General features: G+C 44.5%; 1 protein-coding gene across 1 annotated transcript in view; it reads right to left on the bottom strand.

Annotated features, from left to right (window-relative positions):
• LOC144469470 (zinc finger protein rotund) overlaps positions 1-25,219 on the bottom strand; it is a 298,144-nt gene that overhangs the window by 136,578 nt on the left and 136,347 nt on the right. The window contains exons 3-4 of the mRNA XM_078179804.1: positions 1,498-1,566; positions 1,363-1,414 (exon numbers count right to left, since the gene is read on the bottom strand). Of these exons, the coding sequence (XP_078035930.1) occupies positions 1,363-1,414; positions 1,498-1,566 (121 nt within the window). The remainder of the gene's footprint in view (positions 1-1,362; positions 1,415-1,497; positions 1,567-25,219) is intronic.

Here is a 25,219-nt window from a genome sequence, read left to right as displayed (position 1 = left end):
CATGTTCGAAGTCATTACCATATTTCAAGTCATTCTCACCCTTATCCGAGTTGCAGGATAAAATTTGATTAGCAGATAAAGTTATAGGTTTTCTTATCTGCGTAACGGAAAATTGTGAATGGATTAATGAATATATCTTCCTAAAGACACACTCCGCTGTGAATATTTCCTGATTTTAAACTTAAAACAATGCTATTTTTTATTGGGCTTATCAAGTACGGTATATGTTAATGAGAATTAATTGTAACAATAATTTATTTGTAAAAGCAATTGCACGAGTACAATGATCAAGAAGTTAAAAGAATATAGTAGACACAAGAATAATGTTAACGAGCAAGTAAGAAATATGAAAGACAATAATATAGATACAATAAACTAAAGTACGAACCGAAATAATAGTAATACTAGAAATAAGGGTGGATGTAAGGAAATATAGAAGAATAGAGAAAAGGAAGTGATAATCTGGAACATCCTGAAAAATCGACAAAATGTCCGTAGCAATTTTTGATCATTAGCGAATGGTTTCAACGATTTTGGTAAACACAAAGCGAAAAATGTGATAAACTGTCCCCCACAAAATTCGAATGAATACATTTTTCTATTGGTATTTCTAAGATATCAGTTTTATTGCAATTATTATAGAGATCCCGATCAGAGACAATAAGCTACCGCAGTTTTCGACGATTCTTTAATTTTTCAACTTTCCAAGTTTTCAAAAGTCTGAGTTTGCGGTTCTGAACTTTGACAGTATTCAGAGCGATATTAACGTAAAATAAGACACGCCTTATTCGACAAATTTATGCCGGCAAAACCAACCACGTGCGCAAGAATCGGTCGCCATACAGCAATGATTCTACTAGCCTAGAAAGAAAGATCAATTTGGAGGGCCCATTTGACCAGGTCCGGCGTTCCTCGAGCGCGACGATGAATCGCGGAAGGGAAAAACTCGGTCTGCTTAGACCCGTTAGAGCCCTCCATCCGCCGCAGGATAGACCGAAATGAAATTCACACCCCTCCCGATGAAAACTAGAAAAAGTGTGGCTGCCGGTTCGAAGTACGGCTCTGTTATTTCAATATCCACGAATGGCAGCGCTATCGAGTATTGAGTGTAAATATTTGCGCGGCGCTCGACGTTTATTCAACGGCCGAAACGGTTCTCCCTGCACGTGGTAGAGAAAGGTCGAGGGCCACCGAGGGCAGGGAGAGCAGACGCGACGAGAGCGGAGGGGAGGGGAGGTGAGGGGAGGTGAGGAGAGGAGAGGAGCGAGCGCGCATAATTACGCGGCTCCTCCGCGAAGCGCGCGAATTTTCGAGCAATTAAGCCGGGGGACGGAATTAAGCAAAGAGACAGCGCACACTCACCCTTCTGCAGCTGGCCGTGGTCCGCGTTCATTTTCGCCTGCAACAGAAAGTGCTGCGCTTCACTAAGTAGAATTAGCACGGGGCCCGCGAAAATTCCGGCGGTTCGGTTAAAATATGTGCGACCGGCTGGCTCACCTCGTAACCTTGTTTCGCGCCCCGTCCGCCGCCCCAGTAGTCGCTCTCCTTGTCGTGGGGGTTGCATTGCTGGAACAGAAACCATGGGGCTCCGTTAATCAAACTCTCGGCAATCTTTTTTCACTGGCGTCGGATCGTTGCGTGTCGAAATTTACAAAATTTTCTTGGCTCGGTTACTCTGATCGCGTTATTTCGAAATTGGCTGAGAAGGGAAACTCTGTCTGAGCAGACAACTGCAGCTTTCCTTCGGGGCAGTGTCTGACCAGGTTAGTTCGAAACCAGGAGGGGGGGAAATAGGTTGATAGAAAGGTCTGGTCGAAAACTAAATTTTCGAATAAACTTTGGCAAGAGCTAGTTCTCTTGTTCCAGAAGACTCGTTCTAGGAATCCGCGGGGTTGTTGCTCGGTAATCGATGGTTTTCGTTGGAGGGCACGCGCACCTTGAAAACCAGCCGAGGGGTAGCTCGATAATTGGCAAGCGCGCCGGCAAGGGTTGTAGGTGAGAGGCCTCGGCTTGGCAAGGTGGTGGAGTGTGATATGTCGGGGGAGGCATTCGAAGTGGTGGGCGGCGAAGAGGGTCGCGGCTGGCAAAACGGGGTGGCGGGAACGGTTGGGAACGCTGTCTAGACACAACAGAGACAAGGGTGGCAGACCTGGCCTCTGACCTTGGGCATCACTCGGCCTTCTGCGAAGATAAACAATCCCGACCCTCGAATGGTGTATCTCGACTCGACGCAACTTGTTACGCGGGCCGTGCTCTCGCGCGAGTTGCGTGGCAGCGACGCCCGAGGGCAGAGTGAAGAGAGATAGAGATGGACAGATAGATAGAGGCAGATAGATAAATAGATAGATAGAGAGAGAGAGAGAGAGAGAGAGAGAGAGACTGTCTCGAATTTCGTTGGAATATTTAATAAATACCTTTCGACCTCGACTCCTCGAAGTATTTACACGCCGGGATAAATTAGATTTACCATCGCGTCGCTGGAAATTCGATCTACTCGTCCCCAAAGGGCGTTACAAATAAAACCCTTAATTCCGAGCGCTGGACAGCGAACGTCCCACGAGGGAGTTCCCGAAATCTTTCAAATTTGTTCCCGGTAAATCATTCGGCGATCCACTAATTGCTGCCCCGGAGAAAATTCTATCCCCCGATCGTGTTCCCAGCGCCCACGCACACAGGGGTAGTTCGAGGCGGAGTAGTTACGGGGAACCTGCAGGACGCCGAGGACGACTATGGATGACCCCGTTTCCCTTCCCGTGACCCCCTAAACCACAGGCGAGACCCGCCGCTACCCTCCAACTCGAAGGACCTTGCGTGTGGTCACGTATTCTCCTCGAAGGACTCGGAATGCGATATGTAAGAGAACGCGCGCGGGGGCGGTTTATTTTCTGCCACGGAGCCAAGGTTTGGAAAATTTATTATCCGAATAAAAAATGTCGGCCGGCGGAGGTGAGCTAGTATTTCATTTTGAAGGGAACGAGAGAGCCAGCTATACGGGAATCAGTTTCGCAGGAATAATAGCGACTGCAGTCGATAAAATTCGGGAAATCGAAGGGCCGTGAAAGGGACTTTTCATTTATCCGACAGGTTCTCGAGAGGAAACTGAGGAGAAACGATCGACCCGGTTCACGGCGAAGGGAATCGATATTACGGTCGTTCCGCGGGCCAAATTTTACGCCCGTGTAAATCCGAGGGTGTAGGGCCGACCCAGAAACCGAGCGAAGGGACACCATAAGGCGTCGAAAGGGCGATACTTTCGTCTGTCGCTCTACAGGTGGCTCGTGAAACGATCCGATTCTTGCGAGAAACTCGAAGAACGCGAAGGGATATGCATTTTTAGGGGCGAGGGTGGTCAAACGCGCCCTAACGCGGGACCGGCTTTCCCTCCGGCGTCGCCACGAAGGGAATCCCTTCGACACGAGGGTATTTTCAGGGAAACCGGGCCCTGACCGAGATATTCCCACCGCACCGTCTCGCGTCTTAACTCATGGCCGCCCTCCTCTCAAAGTCGATAAAGACGTCGCTGAACCGAGCAACATTTATTCTCGTTACCCGTTCAGATTTTAATAGCTCCGACCAAGCAATTACTTAACGTTAAATTGCCGTGATTAATGGTGGTTGCGCGCGGCGAGACCAAAATAAAAGTCAGCCCGGGAAATGCTCGAGATGCGACGGAAGCCGTCGCTTGAAGAAGGAGCAAGGTGCGACTCGCGGGAGGAAATCGCTTTTCCCTTCGAGCAGGAAGGGAACAGCGATCATCTCGTAAATCCGTACGTCCGCTGGCATATGGTATCGTGATCGGTCACGCGACGCACGAAATTGCTTCCCAAACGAGCGAGACGAATAATTGAAGCGTTTCGATCCCCGAGGACAAGCCCCGCGGCCGCCTAATGTCAGCCTCTGACATTTCTCTGACATTTGCGACACGGGTTGCCAGCCGAAACAGCGTCCAATAGAGACCGGGGGCCTCGTCTCGAATCGTCTCCGGCGATTTTCGCGCCACCATCGTGCGAGAAAAGACCGGAGAAGAAGAAAGGAGGACTTTGACCATTTCGCGTCGGCGGCCCTCTGTCATCGATCAAATCAGATCCGCGCCCGACGCGGACACGAGGTTCTTCAAAAATTCAAGTCGATAATTTTTCTATATAGCTGGAAACGCGGTGGGGGCTGGGGCTCTGTCCGATCCAACCCTTACGTCCAGGCGAGCGTGCACACACACACACACACACGCGCACACCCGTAGACGGTCGCGTGCACACACACACACACACACACACACACACACACACACACACACACACACGTGCAGAAGGGGTAGGTGGAAAAAGCGAAAAGGAGGGAAAAAAAATGGAAAAACGTGCTCCACGATCCCCGGATTGGTAATCCAACCTACCACGAGCAGCTCGAAGCGAAGATAAAGAAGGGAAGAGAACAAAAAAATACATTTTAGCTCGCATCCAGGCGCTGCAGCCACCCTCTCCTTCCGCGCCCGCCCCCTCCCGCGGCCTCCTGTTCCGTACGTCGGTGTAGGTGGTTGGGCCGATAGTCGAGAGAGCGTCCCGATAGCAAAACGACGCCTACGCCCGGCGTCGGAGGGTGGCCGGGGAAAAAAATCACAAGGATAGTACGGTGTACGGGGAAGGAAAGGGGGTGAGAGGCCGGCTAGGGGATAGAAGGAGGTGGAGGAGGAGGAGGAGGAGGCGAGCCGAGCGGTTGGGTGGTCGGAGGAGGACGAGGAGGAGGATGTGGAGGAGGAGGAGGAGGCGAGCCGAGCGGTTGGGTGGTCGGAGGAGGACGAGGAGGAGGATGTGGAGGAGGAGAAGAGAAACAGAGAAAGAGAGAGAGAGTGGAAGAGACAGGGAGAAGGAGAGAGAGAGAGAGAGAGACGAGAAGGGGGTGAGAGGAGCGAGCGCGGATCGAAGGAGAGAGCAAGAAAGGGGGATGAAAAAGAAGAGAAAAGCGACGGCGGAGAGGAAGGAGGGCGCTCGAGGCGGCCTGGGCCGAGCGGGGCGAGCGGGGCGAGCGAGGACGGGCGGGACTACGGGGGTGCCGGGCGAACCGAGCGTGGCGGGAGGGCGGGCGGGCAAAGAGGTGTAAAAAAAATATCGGAGCCGAGGAAACGGGAGGAAAAAATCGGCCAGTCTCCGGGAAGGAGGAGCGCGGCCGGGGAACGAGGGGCGGAAAGATAGACACGGAGGGGGTGGAAGGATCGAACGATGGGTCGCAAGAGAAGGAAAGAGGGGTGGCCACGGGACGGATGAAAAATACATCGGAGGAGAACCGAGTCGGTCGAAGACTGCTCGCCGATTCGAACGGCGGACTCTACCCGAGCAACGCGGGGACTGCAAACTAAAAACTAGAAATCGGAAACTGGAAGCCCCTTATAGAAGAAACAAGCTGCACTAAGAGACCGTAAACGAAGAAAACGTGAAGTATTAAACGTCGTATCCGAGACACGACCGCGGTAATCAAATTGCCGGGAGGACTCTGAAAAGTCGGCGTCGCGAGCCGGTAAACCGCGATCTTAGGAATTCCGGTCCCCAAATGAAGCTCTCGAAGGAAGAGTCACGCGTACCCGGTGTCCGGTCGAGGAAGAGGGTGCGGGGATGCGGTCGGAAGGATCCGACAAGGGGGTGGAAGCGGCGCAAAAAGAAGACGAAGGAAAAGGGAGAAGGCGTACGCGGCGAGAACCGGACGGAGACAGAGAGACGCGCGCGCGGCGGGAAAAGTGGGTGGGCGCCGGTGGAAAAGGGAGAAAAATCGACGGTAAAAACGGGGGATAGAGAAAGAGAGAGAGAGGGACAGAGAGGTTATGTGACGAGGGACGAGGAGCGAGGCAGTCGTAGACGGAGGGAGGAGCGAGACAGAGAGATAGAGAAAAAGAGAGAAAGGGAGAAAGAGAGAAAGAGAGGAAGAGAGAAAGAGAGAAAGAGGGGCCCACACCGTGCACATGCGTGACCGTCCGTCCGCGTACGAGGCGGCGTGTATTGATCAGCCAAAGAGCGCCACGACGCCGGGCGTCCTTTCTGCGAGCCTTGCTTTTTTCGGCACGACGGCCGAGGGTGGAGGAGCTGCTAGATGCCGGGGAGGGCGGCCGGAGGGGTCGGGTTAGGCGGTTCGCGGCGAGAAACGCGGGGAGTAACGTTGGCAGGGACGCGGGGCGGCGGGAGGCCGCGACGCGACCTAGCCCAACGGACGCCCGTCGTGACGTCACCCCCTCTTTCTTTATCTGTCGTTATTTGCCACCCTCTTCCTCGCCCTTCCCGCCCGAACCCCTCCGAAGGGACGCGTTCATCCCTTTGTGTATCCCGAGAATCGGCGAGATTTCTCCGCTGCTATAATTTTCGACGACGTTCCTGTCGGGAGCTTTCGGGAAACTTCCTCTCGGCTCGAAGAAACGCGCCCACTCTCCCACAGCTTTTCCATGAAAATTCGTTAGGGATCTGCGAACGATGATTCGCGATTACAGCGATTAGGGTCCATTCCCTTAACTGGCCTGTTGAAAGATTCGGGATTTCATATCTTCAACGATACTGTTTTCGCGTTTTATTGAAATTTGAGACGCACGTGTTTACACGGTCGAGGATCTTTTTAAGGATTGAAGGACGACGCGCGCCGCCCCTACACTCGCAACGCGCGCTCGTGCATACAATGCCGACGGTAAGTGTTGCCGATATGAACGGATCCAGATTGATCGATTTATACTTGTATCTACGTTTCTTCGCATAGTCCTCTCGCGGAGCTCGATTGTTGCGTTGCGGACCGCGTGAGAAAGCGGCGTGAAAGTGACTCGCGGCCAAGAGGAAAACTTTCAGGATTCGCTCGTGGATTTAATTCTGCTAAAGACACTTGCCGTTGAATATGATAGCTCGTTTCACCGGATCCTGCCGGCGCTTCTGTTGCCTTTTCATTTATTTGTTTCACGTTCGCCGTCTCTCGTCGCTTTTCCGACCGCGTACCGCGATGCTTCCTTCGTTAACGCAAAACAAGTGCTTCATCCTATGTTCCACACCGGTTGCCGGATTAACCTTTGACGAACGACTGCCGCACATATGTGTTGTGCTTTAACCATCGATTTGGCCCATGAACTCATATTCTATGCGTCGACTACAATGGCCCACAAAAGTGTTCGTACACTTTTTAAAACGTAGTAATTTTTTTAGAACCTCGCTAAAGGACTTGATAATAAATAAATTCTATTAGCTGCTAAAAGAAAAAGAAAAAATTCATGTTTTGTAATTTCTTAATCGAAACATATAACGATCAATTGTCAGCATACACGCGAGATACTGAGATCTATGAAAAGTATTTTGAAGTTTACGTCGTAGACTCAGATAAAAAAGTAAAAAGACAAGAGCCTTTTTACTTTTATTGTCATTCCAAGAAATAGCATTATTTAGTAGAGTTTTAAAAAAGTTATTGCATTTTGAAAGATATACGGCCACTATTGTGAGCTACTGCATACGTGTTCGGCGAAAACAACCAATGCATCTGACAGCTATATATATACATGAAGAACGATTACTCGTTTGTTGGTTTATACTAATTTTTCAAATAGCAACCTCTATAGCGCGCTGCAGCGGTTCGGCCCCACGGAACGCTTGGCTTCGAACCGCTCCGTCCGCAAAGGATTAAAGGGAAGCTGTTTAATCCGCGTTGCTTGAATTTTTCGCGAGCACTCGGGTCTCGCTGAAGAAGACATTTCGAATCCGAGCCGCGCAAGAACCTTTTTTTCCGTGGAAAAAACATTCTTTAGCCCTTCGCGAAATCCTCTTATTAACTACCGGAACAAAAGACAGATCTCTCTCCACGTCTCTCTCTCTCTCTCTCTCTCTCTCTCTCTCTCTCTTGGTCTCCTGTTAAAAGGAATTCTGGACTCTCGAGGCAAGCGGGCAAGAAAAGAATTGCTCCTAGCTGGTACAAGATTATTGGCTGAGCCCTGGGAAAATATGACAGATGAAAAAATAATAGAAGGAAAGATATTCGGATTAAATAATCGGCCGCCGACCCTCCGAGAATTTTATCTCCAGCACTCTTCCTCCTCCTCCGACGATTCGTCCGACATCGATTCGAGCCGAAGTAGGCTAGACCGCTCAATTCCTGTCAATCTTTCACGGTTAACGTCACATTCTTCCGCCACCCCCGCTTCTGGCCGAACCTCGACGCTCTCTCCACCCCCGTGGAAATTTTGCAAGGAATTCTTTCGTGGTCACTGACCACTTTTCGGTCGGGCAAGATTAAAGATCGGCGGTCGACCCTGCCTTCGACCCCTTTTAGTCGCTTCCTACGACAACCAGGGGATACTCTGGATGAATTCTCACCCCTATCCACGGGCAAACGATAGTCCGCAGTCGATTAATTAAACGCTGGGTAGATTAAAGATAGGCTAAAGAAAATATATGTAGGGGAGGGCAATAAATTGCTGCCGTGGCGACTCGCTGCTACCGTTCTCCTAGAGAAACCGTATCGAGAGTCAACAAGAGTATGTACTTAACTCTCCGAGTGCAGGTTTGGTCGTCGAGATCCACGGGGTTCCCCGAAAAAACTCGTCGGCCCCATAAAAAGCGTTTCGATCCCCGTTTCATCGCTGCCAGAGTGCGTCGATGTTGTGTCTTGCCGGCTGATGGGACGATCCAGTGTTTGAAAAGGACTACTTAATTCTTAATGCCCCCGAAGGGCCTCCTCTCAGCTCAACTATCCGCCGGGATCGACGTTCCACTGAATCCTCGATCCCCAACCGCCGTATTCTCCGTCGATCATGCGACTCGATGCGCTTCGTTTGCAGCTCGATGAACAATTAATTGAGAAAATTCACCGCGGTTCTCTTTCGATATTGAAGCTCCACTTGAATAAGACGACATCGCGTGTTAAATATACTTTGGAAACGTTTTGATCTTACCGCCGATAAAAGTTATATACTATATACAGTAATAAGCATAATCGCGATATTTATGGTTGAGTAAAACAATGCTTTAACATAATTTTTTACTGAATAAATTTAATTTGAATTTAAATTTAATCTTAATTCCTTAGCAAATTTTTTCTTTTGTTTCTTCAAAATATTGTATTTGAACATTTTTATTTCCTGTTGTTTCTAATATTCAAATATATAAATACGATATTATGTTGAGTTTTTTTTTAATGTACAGGATATCTCAGCTAAATGATGCTAAATGACAGCTAAATGACCTATAGTACTACGTATAATTATAAGCTCAATTTGTATCAAATTTTGTGAAAAGCTTGACCACCCTTGTCGCTAAACCATTGGTATAATTCCGAAAGTTTGCAGCACTCAATTTATTCAGAGAGTTTTAAACAGTTTAACACGTTCCGTGCCACGCGTACCACTGACGGTGCATGCTTACATATTTATTAATGTGTTGGCAAGACACCTTTTACAACAAGTTTCATATCGAGTCATTATCAAAATGCGACTCACGAAGTAAATAAGTTCGTTCAGTCGTTGTAGAGGCTACAATACGTAAAAATGTTGATGGCACTCGAGTTTGATTCGAATAGAATCGTACAATACCTTGAAATTCTAAAAGCTATTGTTACGGAAATTCTAGTCAAAAATTTGCGTGTACGCCGCGTGCGTATGTAAAATTTTATTTTCCGTTGCTGACGACGGGCCAGATGAATCCATCTAGTGAAAGTGGTTCCGAACGATTTGGAATTGATCAGAAACAAATCTGATATATTCACCCAAGGTAATTCAAGATGACGTAACATCGAAGACGATAAAAAGCCAATCTCTACAATGGAAGACGGCAGAAGAAACGCGACACAAATTCTGACAGATGAATTTCAAAAGTGATTCCGCAAATAATAGACTCGCTGATAGAAGATTGCGGTATCTCAACAACGGTATATAGAAAGAGACATAATTACTATCGAGGAAAATAAACCCTTTCGCCTAATATACTTCAAAGAAAGATACTTGCCAGGCAGATCTCGTAAATACAGTCTTGTAAAGTTGTTTTTTCAAAAACCACAGAATGTAAATAAATGTAAAGCATTATTTGGCAGCTGCGTATTTTTATACAAAATACTTCATTAATTGCAAGAAATTAAGTCAAACAGAAACTTTTCTCTTCTTTCAATAACTTCAATGACTTGAATTTAATACACACATAGCCTTATATTTTTGTAATACTTTTGTTATCTTAAATTTCACCATGCTATTTTTGTTATGAGTGACGCGCGAATGACTTTGATAGTTCGGATGTGTGGTAGAGTAAGGATAGATGAGTGTAAATATTATGGTGTGCTAGAGAATTTGGTGTGATCTGTGTGTATGCCAATCAGCGCGATGAACGAGTGTGGCACGAGTGTGAGAGAGTGAACAAAAGGGATGAGAGAACTAAGAGCGAGGACAGACCGATCTGAACTGCGAGAGAATAGAAAGAGTTAAGAGAGAACGGCGAGTATTGAGAGTACTGTGAGAGTATTAATGCGAGTGTTGTGTGATGAATTATAAGTGTCATTACGTGTATTACTTAATACAAATGAATTGTTTATTGTGCCGTAATTCATTTGCAATTCTAGTTATTACAAAAGTAAAGACACATTAAAAGTTTCCATGTGGCCGTTTTTGCACATCCAGGAGCAGTTTGCGTTCACTCCTCGTAAAAGTTAGTTTGTTCAACGCAAAATTATAAACAAGTGCTAATCGCGATATCTAACGTTGCCGTGCCGTCGTCTATCGTTAAGTGACATCTGTAAATTGACAACATCGTCTGTCTATAATCGCTGGTCTTATTCACTTTTGTACTGGCAGTTAAAAGCGAATGCATCTTCTTGTTTATTATGAAAGTATTTTAAAAGTATTGTGGTCAAATATAAGAGTCTAATCATTTCACAAATCCAATAATTTGCAACCGTATTGTAGATTGTTTGGTTTATAGGCGTAATAATGTTTCTTTACACAGTGGAACCTCGATTATCCGGGCTAAACAGAATGTTACAAATATTCAGATAACAGAATAGTAACTTAGTGTCAGATGTCATCTTTATTGATTTATGCAATAAGTCGTTTCGTCTTTGATGTGGCTGATCACTGGTAAAAGGTATTTAACCGCTTGCACTATAACAGCGTGTCAGACTTGCGACGAAGATTTCATATGCAACCTACATACGTATATGAATTTGACGTATTTTTTCTAAATTGAAATTACAATTATGAAAATCTAGGAATAAGTGTAAATAAAAACATACAGTAAACAAAAATTCTGTCGCTCATTTAGGAAAATTATTAAGAATGAGACAGGGCTAATAAACGTAGCTATGGAAGGATTTTAATGCAAGAGTTTAAAATAATGGATCATGCTGATATTAGAAAATCTGAGATCAATGTTTTGTACAATCTACCCTGTTCCCGAAAAATGTGTCATAAAATTGGGAGGTCGTTTTTGTACGATACGAATTCCGGTGGCAACTGGAGCGAAGAGAACCGAACGGAGCCAGGATGGAAGATATTAAAAATAGATTAAAGAAGGAGACTTCCTGGTCTATCTAACTCGTCGCCCCCATTTTCAGCGGAGCCATGCACCGAATCGTCGGAGAATTCCGCGGCGGGGCCGGAGACAACATTAGGAGTCAGCCGAAGAACCTGATCGTCTCGTTCGTCGCCGTCTTAATGACTTATAGCGAGCAAGCGGAGCACTAATGACAGAATCCCGGGGACGACCCGGTGGGTCCCGGCGCGGCCAACCGATTCCGGGAACGGGCTCGAATCGAACAGGGCGAGACGTCCGAGCGAGCCTCGTCGGCGTCGAGTTTCGAGTCGTGACTCTGTGACTCGTGACAGAACGAAACTGCGATCGACGAGCCAAGGTCCTCGACTTCGACCCATTCCGAGGGCCTTGATAAATTGCTGGCAGCTGGCAAAACTCTGACTCTCTTCAAGGGTTACCGGCACACGTGGCCGCGAGAAAGAACGGGTGAGGAACGGCTGAGGAACCTGTCCCCCTGGCCGACCTGAACGACATTCTCTAGCGAAGTTTCAAACTCTTGCCTGGAACTTTTCACTTTCTCTCAGGCGACTGATCTCGTCGGAGCTTGACACCCCCGAACGATCGAAATCGTTAACGTGAACTACTACTATGAGAGTTTTCTATGCACAGAATAATAATAATTTCTGTGCTGCGTTGCTGGAATTCGCAGTCCGTTTTTCGAGGTTTGCACTTTATTGCACTCTAGCTGGCTACGAAGACCAGTTAACCTCTTTACACCCTTGGCCACGTATGTTTACGTTTAGTTTTCTCAAAATTATGATTATTTCAAGTGTAAAAAGGATGAGAATCAGTTGAAAAACTATTTATTACAGAATGCCTCAGCAATACTAACAAAATCTCATCGTATGAAATGAGATGGATGATAAATAAAAAAAGAGACAATTAACCCTCTTAGTACCGGCCAAATAAGTCTGTATCTGAGCGAAATGTTTAAAACTCGTTTGACGAAGTTTGATAAAGTTTCGGAACGAAATTGCAAGAATTTTGAAAAGCCTGATAAATAACAAGTTCAAAAAGGGAGAAGAAATAGGGAATGAAATTGTTGTTTAATAAAAATATTAAGAAAACTATCTTGTCAATAATAGCCAACGACGATATATCATCGTTCGGTACTAAGAGGGTTAAATAGATTGCTCCCTCCTATAAAAATTCAACCCTGAAGAAGTTAAAGATATGGGACGGTTCGAGTCTATGATGATTATATGAATGTAACGCCGCAATTTCTGAAGTGTCATTAAATATTTCACTTAATTATATTAAAATGGTAAAGTTAAGTCGTGTAGTTTATTGTCGTAACATTTTTCCTTCTTGCCGATCTTAATCAATTTAAAAAAGGCTAACGTAAAGACGGATTTCCAAATCTGAGCGAATAATTCTGCTATTCGGATATTGTTGGAGCGACAATCAAAGTCTTAACGTTTCATAATTTGTTTTCGTAACATAATTTGTAAATATGAAAGTAGGTGAGAAAACTGCAGAAAAATTAATAAAATCACTTCTGTGCAGCTGAGATTATGTCATCAATTGCTTGATAGGCAATATGACAACATGTGGCTTTCTTTTTTCGAGTTTTTAAGTTTTGCAGTCTAGTATAATGTCTCAACTAACTTGATCGCCTGTAACAATGTCTCAATGATACACTTTACGAAAATGTTGAGATGCGTGATTTAAATTGCATCAAGGAAAACATTTTATACGTTACACATCTTTTTGTGGGTGAAAGCGTTACGAAGATTTCAAGGTTACTTTGATTTTGTTTACTAAAACTTCCTATTTCTTGAATCACAGGTCGATAGATTTATTTTGTCAGAAATTATTACAACAAGTAAACAGAAGCGATTCTTTCTTACAAAATTACTGACCAATGAGACAAAATTTACCAGCCATGCAGATTAAAATTTACAAAACATGTATTATTAGTCACAAAGTAATTCTCATTGAATCGGAGAAGTATATAATCAATGAGGATAATGGAATATTAATCTGTGGATGGGATATTAATGGAATATTAATTCGCATGGTATACTGTACGATTAGATAATTCAACCATACTTCATTGATGGACATTTAACAGTACGAAAATACGAAAGTTTCATTAACACGTTAAGCGCTACGCGCCGGTCCCTAGATTTTCTGTTCGGACCGCGTCGGTCCCTACGGACCGACGACAGATTTTTCGTTCTTCTATCGTGGCGAATGTGTCGGTCCTTGCGTTCTTGTGAGACTGAACATTTAAATTAAGCGATATCAGTTTTTGTTTGGTCAATCTGGACCGAAAAGTCTAGCGTCGTTTCCTAGGGACCGGCGCGTAGCGCTTAACGTGTTAAGGAGATATCAGATATGTTACGAGATCTACTCGCTTATCACTATGGTTCCCGCATGATTATTGTCCTGCGCATTATGCAAAAATGGAACTTACGCTACTAGACTTCTCATTGTGGCGAGCTTTAAAAAACACAATTTACTTCGACCCACCGACGACACAAGAAAATATGGAGCAAAGAATTGAAGAAACCCGTGATATACTTATATCAGAAACGATTAAAAATTATGTCTCTCCATTAGAAAATAGATTACATCGTTGTATAGAAGTTAATGGGCATTCATTCGAGGACTTATTTTAGTTTACGTACTGTTAGTACGTATTAAAAATTATTTCGTTAATATTTTGTGGAACTATTAGGTTTAGGATGCACAAAGGTCAATACACTTTTATTCAAAATTTGACACTCTATCGATCTATGATACACGAAATAGGCATAATTCCATTAAAGAATTTTAAAGTAAGCTTGAAACATCTGAAATGCCTCCATCCACGAAACGCGTATGCAGCTTATAAAATGTGCTTTCTGATGGCATCCAAATTCTGCGTCTTCAATTTTTCATAAAATGTACCATTACTTAACAATATTCAAAGTGATCAAGTTAGCTGGAACGCCCTGTATTCACGGACCGGCGCGTAATTTTTCTTTAGAACATATGAGTGGGTTAGGGCCGTATGATCAATTCTATCAATAGCTGTGAAAATGGTACGATTTGTGCTGTTTTGAAATTTATGACTGTAATTGTTTACAAATGTATCGTTTATTATCGTTTGTTAATATGCGAAGGTTTTAACATACCTCGATACACCGATTTCTCTTTACATTTTCGATCTTATATCCTGGGTAATATGTATACAAGTCATTGCTATCGCAATACTAAACCGTTTACTAACAAATAACCGATTTGGAAATATATAATTATTTGTTTACATATAGGACTCAGCATTCGAATAAATCGAGTTTGAAAATTAACTTTGCATACGCTTTTACAGTGAAAATACGGTTCGTCGAACAACATACATCGGTAGAGCTGGGAAAAAGTATATTTCTGAAACGATAAATAGACTACAAATATTTTGATCTTCTCACGTAATACAGAATTCGACAAATAAACTTTATCAAAAATAATTTAATTGTTACATAAAAAAGCGGTATTTCAAATATATTCAATTACGTAATATCCACACGTTACTACCATTTAAAACAAAATTGCTGCCAAATTCTGTATTACACGATGAGATAAAATGATTGACAGTCTATTGACTATTTCAAGCATCTATTTCACCCCTGCAACAAGCAAATTTCAAACTCGATTCTCTCGGAAACTGTGCCTCAAACGACGAAAGTTAACTCTGTATTTTTATCATATTATTTCGTTAGGGACCACCCTTTGTCCACTCGTGAGTGCGTATCTTTCAGGAACATTGCGCATCGCAAACGATATGGTAGAAGGAAATTTTCAGCGCGCCTATAGACGGTGCAGTAATCAAAGGGGTTAATTGTTGACAGGAGGTGTTCGAAAGCACTGGTAACTTTTTCCTGCGAATCGGAACGTTATTGCGAGCCTCTGTCCCGGGAAAGGGGATGCGGTTGGAAAAATTGCGACGCGGAATGATCGAGCGAGCGAGCGTCGGCGATCGAGGAAAATCTTGGTTCCCGGTTAGAGAACGTAACTGCGGATCGCCGGTCCCCGCAACCTACGCCGAGATAATGCCCGGTTGAACGGCGGCGAGATTGATAGAGCGGCTGGCGTTTGCCAAGAGAATGAATCAAGCGAACGGCGCGAGGGAGTAATAGAAACTATGAAGCATCGGGCCGAAGTAAATTGTCCTTACCGGGGTCGGATAAATCAAGAGGATGCCGGGGCGAAAGAAAGTATCGAGATCTTTTTATTACCGGCGCGGACTCGTAATCCAGCGGAACGTCTGAATCTGTTGCGATAAATAATTGAAAGAGCCACCGAGCGGCGAGTTAATCAATTCGCTGCTCTGGAATTCCATCCACGGAAGATCGGGACGACTCCCGGCCGCTTTCCCAGGGAAACTCTCCGACGCTCCCAAGGAAGCTGGGTTCAATGGATTATCTCGGTTCGAAGACCCTCCGTGTTTTCTTCTCCTTTCCAGTTATCTAAGAAACACACATGTGTTCCCACAGGGTGTCAGTATCGCTTTCGTGGCTTTTTTTGTCGGCTAGGCCTAGAAGCCGAAAACGAGCGGCTGTGGGACGGACGAGGACGGGAGAGGAGCGCGAGAGGAGAGGAGAGGAGAGGGTGGCGAACGGGACACATGTGGCCTGCGTCACGTTAACCCGGCCCTCTTCCCCGCCGCCGCCACAGCCACGGACGGAACACGAAGGGCGACGCGGGAGGTGGGAGACAGCCAGTGATAAAATTCAACAGTTGGTCCCGAATTGGCGGTTCGTCTCCCTTGTCGGCCGCGTCTCCCTCGCTCGGGGGACACCGTTGGCCCGATAACCGATCGCTCGGAATTTTACGTGGCTTCTGACCCTTCGCCGCGTTCCCTCCGGCGCGCCGCGGTGTTCCGCGGAGAGCAACCCTAAGACACTCTGAATTCCGGTCCGAAAATACCGCGGGAACCACCTTGGATCCTCCGTGGACCGAGCACGATGGAAGCAGTGCTCTGGTCGAACAGAGCGAGGAACGACGCGGGATCTCTGACCCAAATGTCGCCGCGACGAGTAGACACGAACTTGCAAGGTGGACGCAAGGTGGAGGCAAGTCGGGGACAAGGCGTCGGCGGGGCTGCGGGTGGAGAAGGGTAGGAGGTCTGACCCAGACGAGTTTTTCTGCCGGTTTCCCGGCGGTTTCCTATTTTTCCCGGTCGTAACGTCGGGCGGTGGGGTCGGGTCTGCAGACAATTCGCAGTAAAATTTTTACAGCCAGCCCCAGCCCCAGCCCCGACTTCAGCCCCGCCGCGACAGAGGGTGGGTCGCGGGGGTGGCGGTGCTCCAGACGCGCGGAATGGCCGCGGCCTGCTCGCGGAAACCCATAAACCTATACGTCTGCCTGCCCTCCAATCTCTCCGGCGCGGAGCGGCTTCTCTCCCGGTGCACCGCGGTGTTCCCCAGGTCCGCGGCTGTTTCGCTGCCCGGGAAAATATTTTACGTCGTCCCGACGTTTATCTGCGATCGGGACTTTATCTTTATTTCCGCGTCGGGATTGATTCCAGGCCGGGGTTATTAGAGTCTGAGCGCCGCTTTACGAGCGTCTCGTCTGGCCGCGACCGTTGCTCCACTTCCTCTCTCCGCCTTTTGTCTCTTAAAATGGAAAGTTGCCGGTCCCCTCGCCCTCCCCCTTTTTTTTCTCCCTGTCCCTCTCCTCTCCATTTCCCTTTTTCTCTGCCCGCGCACCACCGCCAGCGAAAGGTCTCCGGCGGGTAATTAACGCTCGGAGTACCGGACGCTAAAGGCGACTGCTCTCCAGCGTCTTGTAAAAGTCACAGGTCCCGATTATTGAGATTTAGCTGCGAACGAGTTCGTTCGACCCGACGCAATCGCGGATGAAATCGAAACGAATGCACGCCGGTCTGTGGATTTTTAAGAAACGAGATGTTTCTTCCGTTCACTTTTCGTGAAACATGTGGGGTGATTAACCCCAGGCGGTTTCAACGTTCATTTAGTCGGAAGCGGATCAATTTTTGTTACCAGGTTATTAATAGACTGTGAATTTTAGGTATTATACTTATAATAACTACGAACGGATGAAACATAAAATACTAAAGACTCTAGAAAGACTTAATAACATTATTACATTATTTTTTATTTAACAAAATTATTAGAAGCAGCGATTGGTTGTCTTTCAATTCCTGTTGCATACAATCGACGTGGACAGTTTTCATTATTTTGCATAAAGTTTCGCAGTCTGGTTATTAATAAAATATTATTAATAAATGAATCGTATATTATTAAAATATCAATGATTGACCTATTAAGGTTTTATTTTATTATAAACACGATGAAATTTCATTTTAACATTTTCCAAGACAGTTAAAAGAGATAGAAATGAAATAATAATAAATTGTGTTCAGAATTTTATATTCCATACATAAATGCACAAAATACATAAGTCTTAGCCGATGAAACAAAATCATAATTTCTGACATTTAGCTTGGGTGTTGTTCTATACTTCGAACACACATATTCATTCGTTCTAATCCTAGTTTAGCAGTAACACTAAAAAAAATATGACTATGATCGAAAAATCGTTCCCGGCAGGCAGCGTTTCCCAATTAAGGATCGATCGGGCAGATCTGTGTTCCGAGTAGATCGTCACGGCTCATTTGACAGCGAAATGAGATTACGCGGGTCGTGAACCACCCTCGCGTTGCTCGGTTCAAATCGTTCGGTGATAACGAAGTATCGTGTAGGGAAAGGAGCTTAATGAGAATACGCCGGGTCTCGCGTTACACGGTTTTCACAACGCTGGCCCGAGTAGATCGGAGTGCCCGCTGGGGAGATTGACGTGGTCCATTTAGGGGAAAGGACTCCGCGCTCGATTTACTACTTTCTTCGACGGCGAAATACGACCGCGTTACGAAGAGTTTAGTTAATAACGCTGGCGTTTAGGCGAGACTAAAAAACTCCGAGCAGCCAGATATCCGTAGTCCTAAAAGGTCTCAAACTATGCGGTCTGCGCCCTCGTGGTGACGGTAATTTCAAATGAATACTGTTTAGCGGTATCAAATGCGTTTGAAATTTATTTCGCATCTGGAATGTCGTCGGTTGGTATCTCGATTGGCACAGTGAGGCGGGTCCAGGGCTCGTGGAACACCGTCGGATAGTGGGTTGGAAATCCGTTTATCGTCTCCACAATTATTTTAACGTTATCTATTGCCACGTTATAAAATAGTAGGTCATTGAACGCTTCTCGGCACCGGCTATATCGATATTAGTCAAATTTATCATCAAGGTTCTTGTTCAATTCGGACACTGGTTCGGTTGTTGATCGACTCTTAACTCGTTAACGTAGTAGTAAGCATTGCTGAGAACCCAAATTTATCGATTTCACAACGTTATCATAAATTATGTTTACCGCAGACCTCTCTGTGACGAGCTTTGGGCTTTCTCGTATTCGTTCTATCAAACGTAATCGTGACGGTCATTTAAATGATATTATATTTCACGCTTAATGCCATCGAATATGTAGTTCTAGATAAGATAATCATCATCAAATTATATATTGTAGTTTTCATTTTATTTCAATTTGAAGTCCGGTCGCTTCTATTGGAAAACTCTTTATATTAATATTGAAAAGCACGAGATGACCTCAATTTTTTTTATAAAAGAAATGAGGTTTCTGGAATACTTTATATCGAAATTTGTTGAAAAGTAAATACTGATGAACTTTTGCTGGAAATACTCTAGTAATTCGGGCACCTGTTTCTTAAAATTTGCTCAATTTTTAAAATCATTGAAATTTGTACGATCTTTTAATAAGTGTCTAAGCTTTCGTATGAAACAAATTCTGTGTCGAACACTTTTACGCATGTTTTCTAACATTGTTCTCAAAACGTAATTTTTTATTAATATTGCGGCATTTGTACATGGATTACGCAGTGGGCAACACATCGGTAACTATGAACACAGTAGCTAAAGTAAGTGATCAAAAAATTGTGCATATATTCAGCACATTTTCAGAGAGGCCTAGTACTTCATAATGTTATTTAAAAAACAGAAGATGTATCTTCAACTGGAAAAGATGCTATTTCTATTGCTTTTTTGTACAAGATGAAAGGACAAATTTTCCTTGCACGTCAGATAATTCCAACAAAAGATATCGTACGAAAGTGAAAGAAAACGAATTTTCATAGAAAAGCATAAACGCGATTCATCGTTAAAAGATGTTCTCACGCGTGTAATGTCAGAAAGTTGAAGAACCTCCCCCTTTATGTTTCAAAGATTTCTTTATAACTAAAAGTAGATACCTCAACGGTTCCAAATCATTATTCAACAATTCTTGCCGGAATTGTGATGATTTGAGCCGATCTCAATTTTTTCAAGATTACTATATACAAAATACTGTTAACCCTGAATCAACGAGAAAATTAGGTTCCAAATACGATGTAAATTTTCGCAAGAAGGCTAAGTTAAAAAAATTTTATATCTCTTACTTTTTGTGTTTCTTCTTTTGTATCCTTTCCATTTAATTCTTAGAACGGGTCTGCATAACAAATGAAACTAGCCCGCGATTGCATACCGAAAAGTCCAAAACAGGCTTGCAATGGGAGGGTTAATTCGAAGCTGTCATTTCATGGTTTATAACGAGTCCTTAGAATAATAGGTTTCACTTTGAATCTCTGAATTTCGAATTTACGATACCATTTGACATACGATTACCTGGTCGAATTTGAATCTCTGAAGGATTATCAATGAGGTTACAGAAAAATTTGCTTAGAAACTATGAAGAATGATATTTTGGACACGACTGTTTCTGAGCGTCCACTGCGCGGCGTGCAGATCAGGTTGGAAAGCCGTGTCCGGAAGGCCGCGAAGTGCGAGGGGAGACCGCGTGGCCGCTAAACGTGACGATGACATAACGCTTATAAATATCCGGCGGCGGTAATGAATTTTCTATGGACACGGGCGTCGCGTCGGGGTACACAGGTGCTTTATTACCCGGGGAACTTTACAGCTGTCTGGCCGGGAATAAGGAGAAGTCTGCGCTCTGCGGAATGGCCGCGACTCGCTCCGCGGAAAGCCGTAAAACTGCGCGCGTCTGCACCTAAAACTTCCAATCTCCGGCCGCCTCCTAAAGCGGCGTTACGATAGAACGACCGGCTTGATATTCATTTAATTTCGCCGCGACTAGCGCGTTCTCGTTCACGCTGTTTCGACGGTTCTAGTTGGGTCCGTCGACGAGCCTTGCTGCTTTACGGTAACTACTCGCCAAGAAATATCGCGAATACGTCGTCGCGCTCGGACGCGTCCGCCGCTGCGATCCCGTATTGCACGCACTCTTACCGAAAGCTACAGTTTCAATTCTTAACACTAGGTTTACGGGACCCGTCAATTTGACGGATTTCAAACTTTGAAATGAAACACGCAAAAAACCATAGCATTAATCTTAACTATTTTGCGCCGTAAATTCATAATTTCATTAAGAGAGTTTATACACACAATTATTATTTTCTTAAGCTTCCTAAATTTGGAAATTTTTATGTGGTATACCTATCTCTACGGAGCCCGTCAAATTGACGGGTTAGCTGATTACGTAAACAATCCTTATATATTTGCTTCGTTTGTAAAATTATTTCTTCAACAGTAAATATAAGAGTGAACGAAAAGTCTGAGATGCCTCAAACTCATTGTATCTCAATAGTGGATCGATAATGTGATACATATAAAGTAAACTGTTTGGCCTGGGTGGCCCGTTTTGTGTATTCAACGAAATCGATTACCAGAGAGATCCCCGCGTCATTCGAAACTCAAAGCATGCGGTAGACTAAATGTCGTATCGAAAAGATATTCGGTTCATGTGTTGGTTCAATATAACAACACATATAAACAATTTTCAAAGCCGGCGACAGCCGACGTTAGACTGCGGTGGCACGAGCTGGTCTTCAGTATAGTTTTTGCAGTGACAGTGATAAGAACATTTTTCGAAGACAGTGTGCAAAAGTTCCGGTTATTGTAGTCCCCGCTTATTATAAGTATTTACAGTAGGGTAATTGAATTTGGGCACAGATTTTTTACTTTCGCCGACCACCCTTTTCCAGCAATCATAGCGTGAAAGCGGGGTGTCGCCGGTGGCCCCGATGGCCTCCTTTTTTATAATATTTTAGATTTGGCAGCGATAAACGCGTGGATACTGTATAGAGAGTGTACCGGATCCAAAATATCCAGAAAAGAGTTTATATTTTGTCAAAGTTCAGCCGTTTCAGTTCTGTCACCTTCAACATCAGGAGTCCGAAAAAGTTGTCAAATGGGCTACCGCAATAAAAATAAAAGCAGTAGTTGCTGTATGTATTGCAAGAAGATCGTATGCGAAAAATGCACAAAAGAAATTCAAAACATATGTAAGAAATGTGCCCGATAAAAGTGTTCATCCTGTAGCGTTTACATTATTGTTATCATTTCTGTGATAAAAACAGATTTTGACTTATTAATATTTTATTTTTACATGAAGCCTTATATTGTTCAACTCAGACTTAGTTTGAATAAATTGATTTTTTAAAATAAATAAGTATTTTCACCTACCCGTCAATTTGACGGGTGCCGTAGAGATAGGTATATAAGAAACGCCCGTAAATCTAGTGTTAATGATCCACCGATAGACGATCGACGTTAACCCTTCTGTCACTTACGTTGTTTCCACGTTGTTTCATAACTCGAGTATCCCTATGACGAACTCCCACGTTACGTTAGTCGTTTTTACAACATCTTTATTATTCTATATACATTCGTTCTCCATAATTTCAAATTTATTACCGCAATCAAAAATTACTTTTACTATCTGGAGAATTTTCACTCCTTTCTGTACTCCCTTTTCTCCCAAATTTAATTTTGGTTTTTCTTCCATCTATTTATTTTTTCTTCTTGTTCCTGTATTTCATCTGTTATTGCGTGACTGTCACCATATCTTTACCCACTCCCGTTGTAATTATTATAAGGCCACTTTGGTACCTTGGATATTAAACAAACATGTATTAAATATTTATCGTCGAATTTTAGGTTTAATACCCCGGATATTTTTGTAAGCTCGGGGGAACATTTATTAATATATAAATTACGTATTTGTTTCGCAATAAAATTATAGAATCGGCAAGAAATGTTCCAAATAACAACGATCTGGCCGGATATTGAAATATTTTATTGGGAACGGAAAATATATTGTACAGAACTTGGAAAAAGTTACCACGGTACCCGGTTATTGACATAAGGGTTAAAACACGAGAGTCTCAAAATGGAGCAGCAGCAACAGCAGCCGCTCAAAGAGCGTCCCAGTCTCTTAACTTCACTGCAGCGAACGCCAGGGAACCAGACTCTCCCTTCCTCGCCCTTTATTTCTGTTTTTCTTTCGTTCTTTATAGCTGCCAAGTCCTCCTCCTTCGCTCGTCTTCCTCCCGACCCCGGGCTCGTCCCTTTGAGCGCTCCAGTTTAGGTCAATCTCTATTTCCTAGCCTGTTGTCTGTCTTTTTCGACGTTGCCCGCCCTCTTCCGATGTTATTTCGCCCCCTCCTCGCGCCGCCGCCGCCGCCGCGCCGCTGCACCGCATCCTCCTGCACCTGCAGCAAGGTGCATCTCTCTCGCTACGGACGTATTACTGTTACCGTTTCCCTCCCGGCCTTTATTTCTATCGATCGCGTCCCCGCTCGCCACTCTTTGTTTCTGCTTTCTCATTGATTCCGCTCGCTTTTCTTCCTTTGCCCGTATCTTGCCGGCGCAACGCTCTCCGGGGAAAGCTGCTGGTTTAGGGGATGTCCCTTCCGGTCCCTTCGCTCTACGGGAAATTCGCGCAGCGAGTCGGCTGTTCGATTAACCCTGCGATTAACCCATTTGCATCCGCGGGCGGAGTAATCTGTGCACGATAAATGTCAGATGTTACCAATTAGTTAACCCCTCCCCATATTTTAACGAGACTGACACGCGATGGAGATTTCTAGCGATAACCTGACTAGCTCCGTTCCTTTCAGTCCGAATAAAATTCCGATTTCTTGTTGTCAATATTTAAACCTTTAAGTAAATACAGACACGCGATAAATATAAATTGTCTTTATTCTTTTCAGAAATTATTACATTCGAGAGATCTGATCGTTGCAACTGTGAAGAAAATGATATGGCAAAGGGTTAAATACTAGAAAACTAGTTACGCGATTACGCTTAGAAATGCACCGCACACTTAAGAACGCTTAGAAAACGGCGCGGCCTTTTTAAAACTGGACTAACACGACTTGAATATTTATTAGATCACGAAAGGACTAACTTATTGGACAATCGTTGTAATACTTCGTTTAATTTTGCCATTACTCGAAATAACGAAAGTTATGTTTTTCAACACTTTTATCAAAGCATGTGACAAAAATGTAAAAAATTTGGATTCCGTTAATAATTTTCCGTTTATAAAAATGTTTCACGTTTATATGCAGAGTATTTAATTTATATAAATTTATGTAAATTATAAACCTTGTCCACAAATTACATACAAATGATTGTAATTATATTATAAATTTATATAAATTACATATGAATTTACACGAGTTTATATAAATTGCGAGTCTTTTACACTAAACGAAATACGAATATAAAAATTGTACGAATTTATATAAATTATAAATCTTTCCTAAAAATTTACTATTCGCAGAACGTTATGTATAAAATTAGGAAAGAGGTCAATATTTTATATAATTTGTATATAATTTATAAAAAAAAAACTCTTTTATTCTGTCATTAGTAAAGAATCTTGAAATCGAACGTTCGAATGTGGGATTCGTTTGTCGCCGCGTTTTTCGGCGGCAACGACAAGTCGTGACAACACGTGGCGACCGCTTTGGTCGCGGCGTGGGTGTGTTTACGACAGCGGGCGCACACAAGCGGCGGGATGCGCGTTCTCAGGCGTACGTGTGAAAGATAGAGTTACAACACGCCGACAGCCGGGCCAAAGTGCGTCAGATAGGCCCGGAATGAGCCGACTTCGCGTTTTAAGCCCGCTGGAGCTACATACTTGTACGATTTTAATGGCGACGAGAGCGGAGAGGGAAGGAGAGAGAGATGAGAGATGAGAGAGAGAGGAAAGAGGAGAGCAGAGAGAGAAAGAGCCGGGCCAGGCCGACGAGTGGAACCATGTGTTCCCCTTTGAGACACCGCGCGCTCCGCTCGGTTCGGGCATTTTTCTACGGGCCGCGCGGTGCGTTTGCTCGGCTGCAAGTGATATATAAATGAACGTTTTGTTTGAACACCGCTTCCTCTTGCCCCGTTCTCGCCGTCCCGTCGGTTCCAGCGTCTGTGCTTTTTCGGGCTTTTTATCCCAGGGCCTTCCGACGCGCGACCTCCTTCGGGATTTATGGAACTCGCCGGCTACGAAATTTCCCAGCTGATCCGGCGTTAACCCTTCCGATCGCGGAATCCTTGTTACCCAGATCCTCGCCGAATCGGCCGCGAGGAGAGGCGACAAATTATTCGGAGACGCGAGCGTGTCAACGTCAACGGGGGTATCGAGGTAAATGTATTCTCGACATTTGTACTTTTTCCAGCACCGCGGAAATAGCTCGTTCCTCCGCGGAACTGTCAGGACGGGCTCGGGCACGGAAAGAGTTCGCGAGCGTGTGCTAAAATTGAGATTTAACAAACTTAAGGGTCACCGGCAGCTCTTACGGATAGTCGGCTAATGGATTAATAATTTAATATACGTTTTTGGAGTAGCAG

This window comes from Augochlora pura, chromosome 4 (assembly GCF_028453695.1).
Source record: "Augochlora pura isolate Apur16 chromosome 4, APUR_v2.2.1, whole genome shotgun sequence".
NCBI lineage: Eukaryota > Metazoa > Arthropoda > Insecta > Hymenoptera > Halictidae > Augochlora > Augochlora pura.
This window is presented reverse-complemented; position numbering and strand designations above follow the sequence as displayed.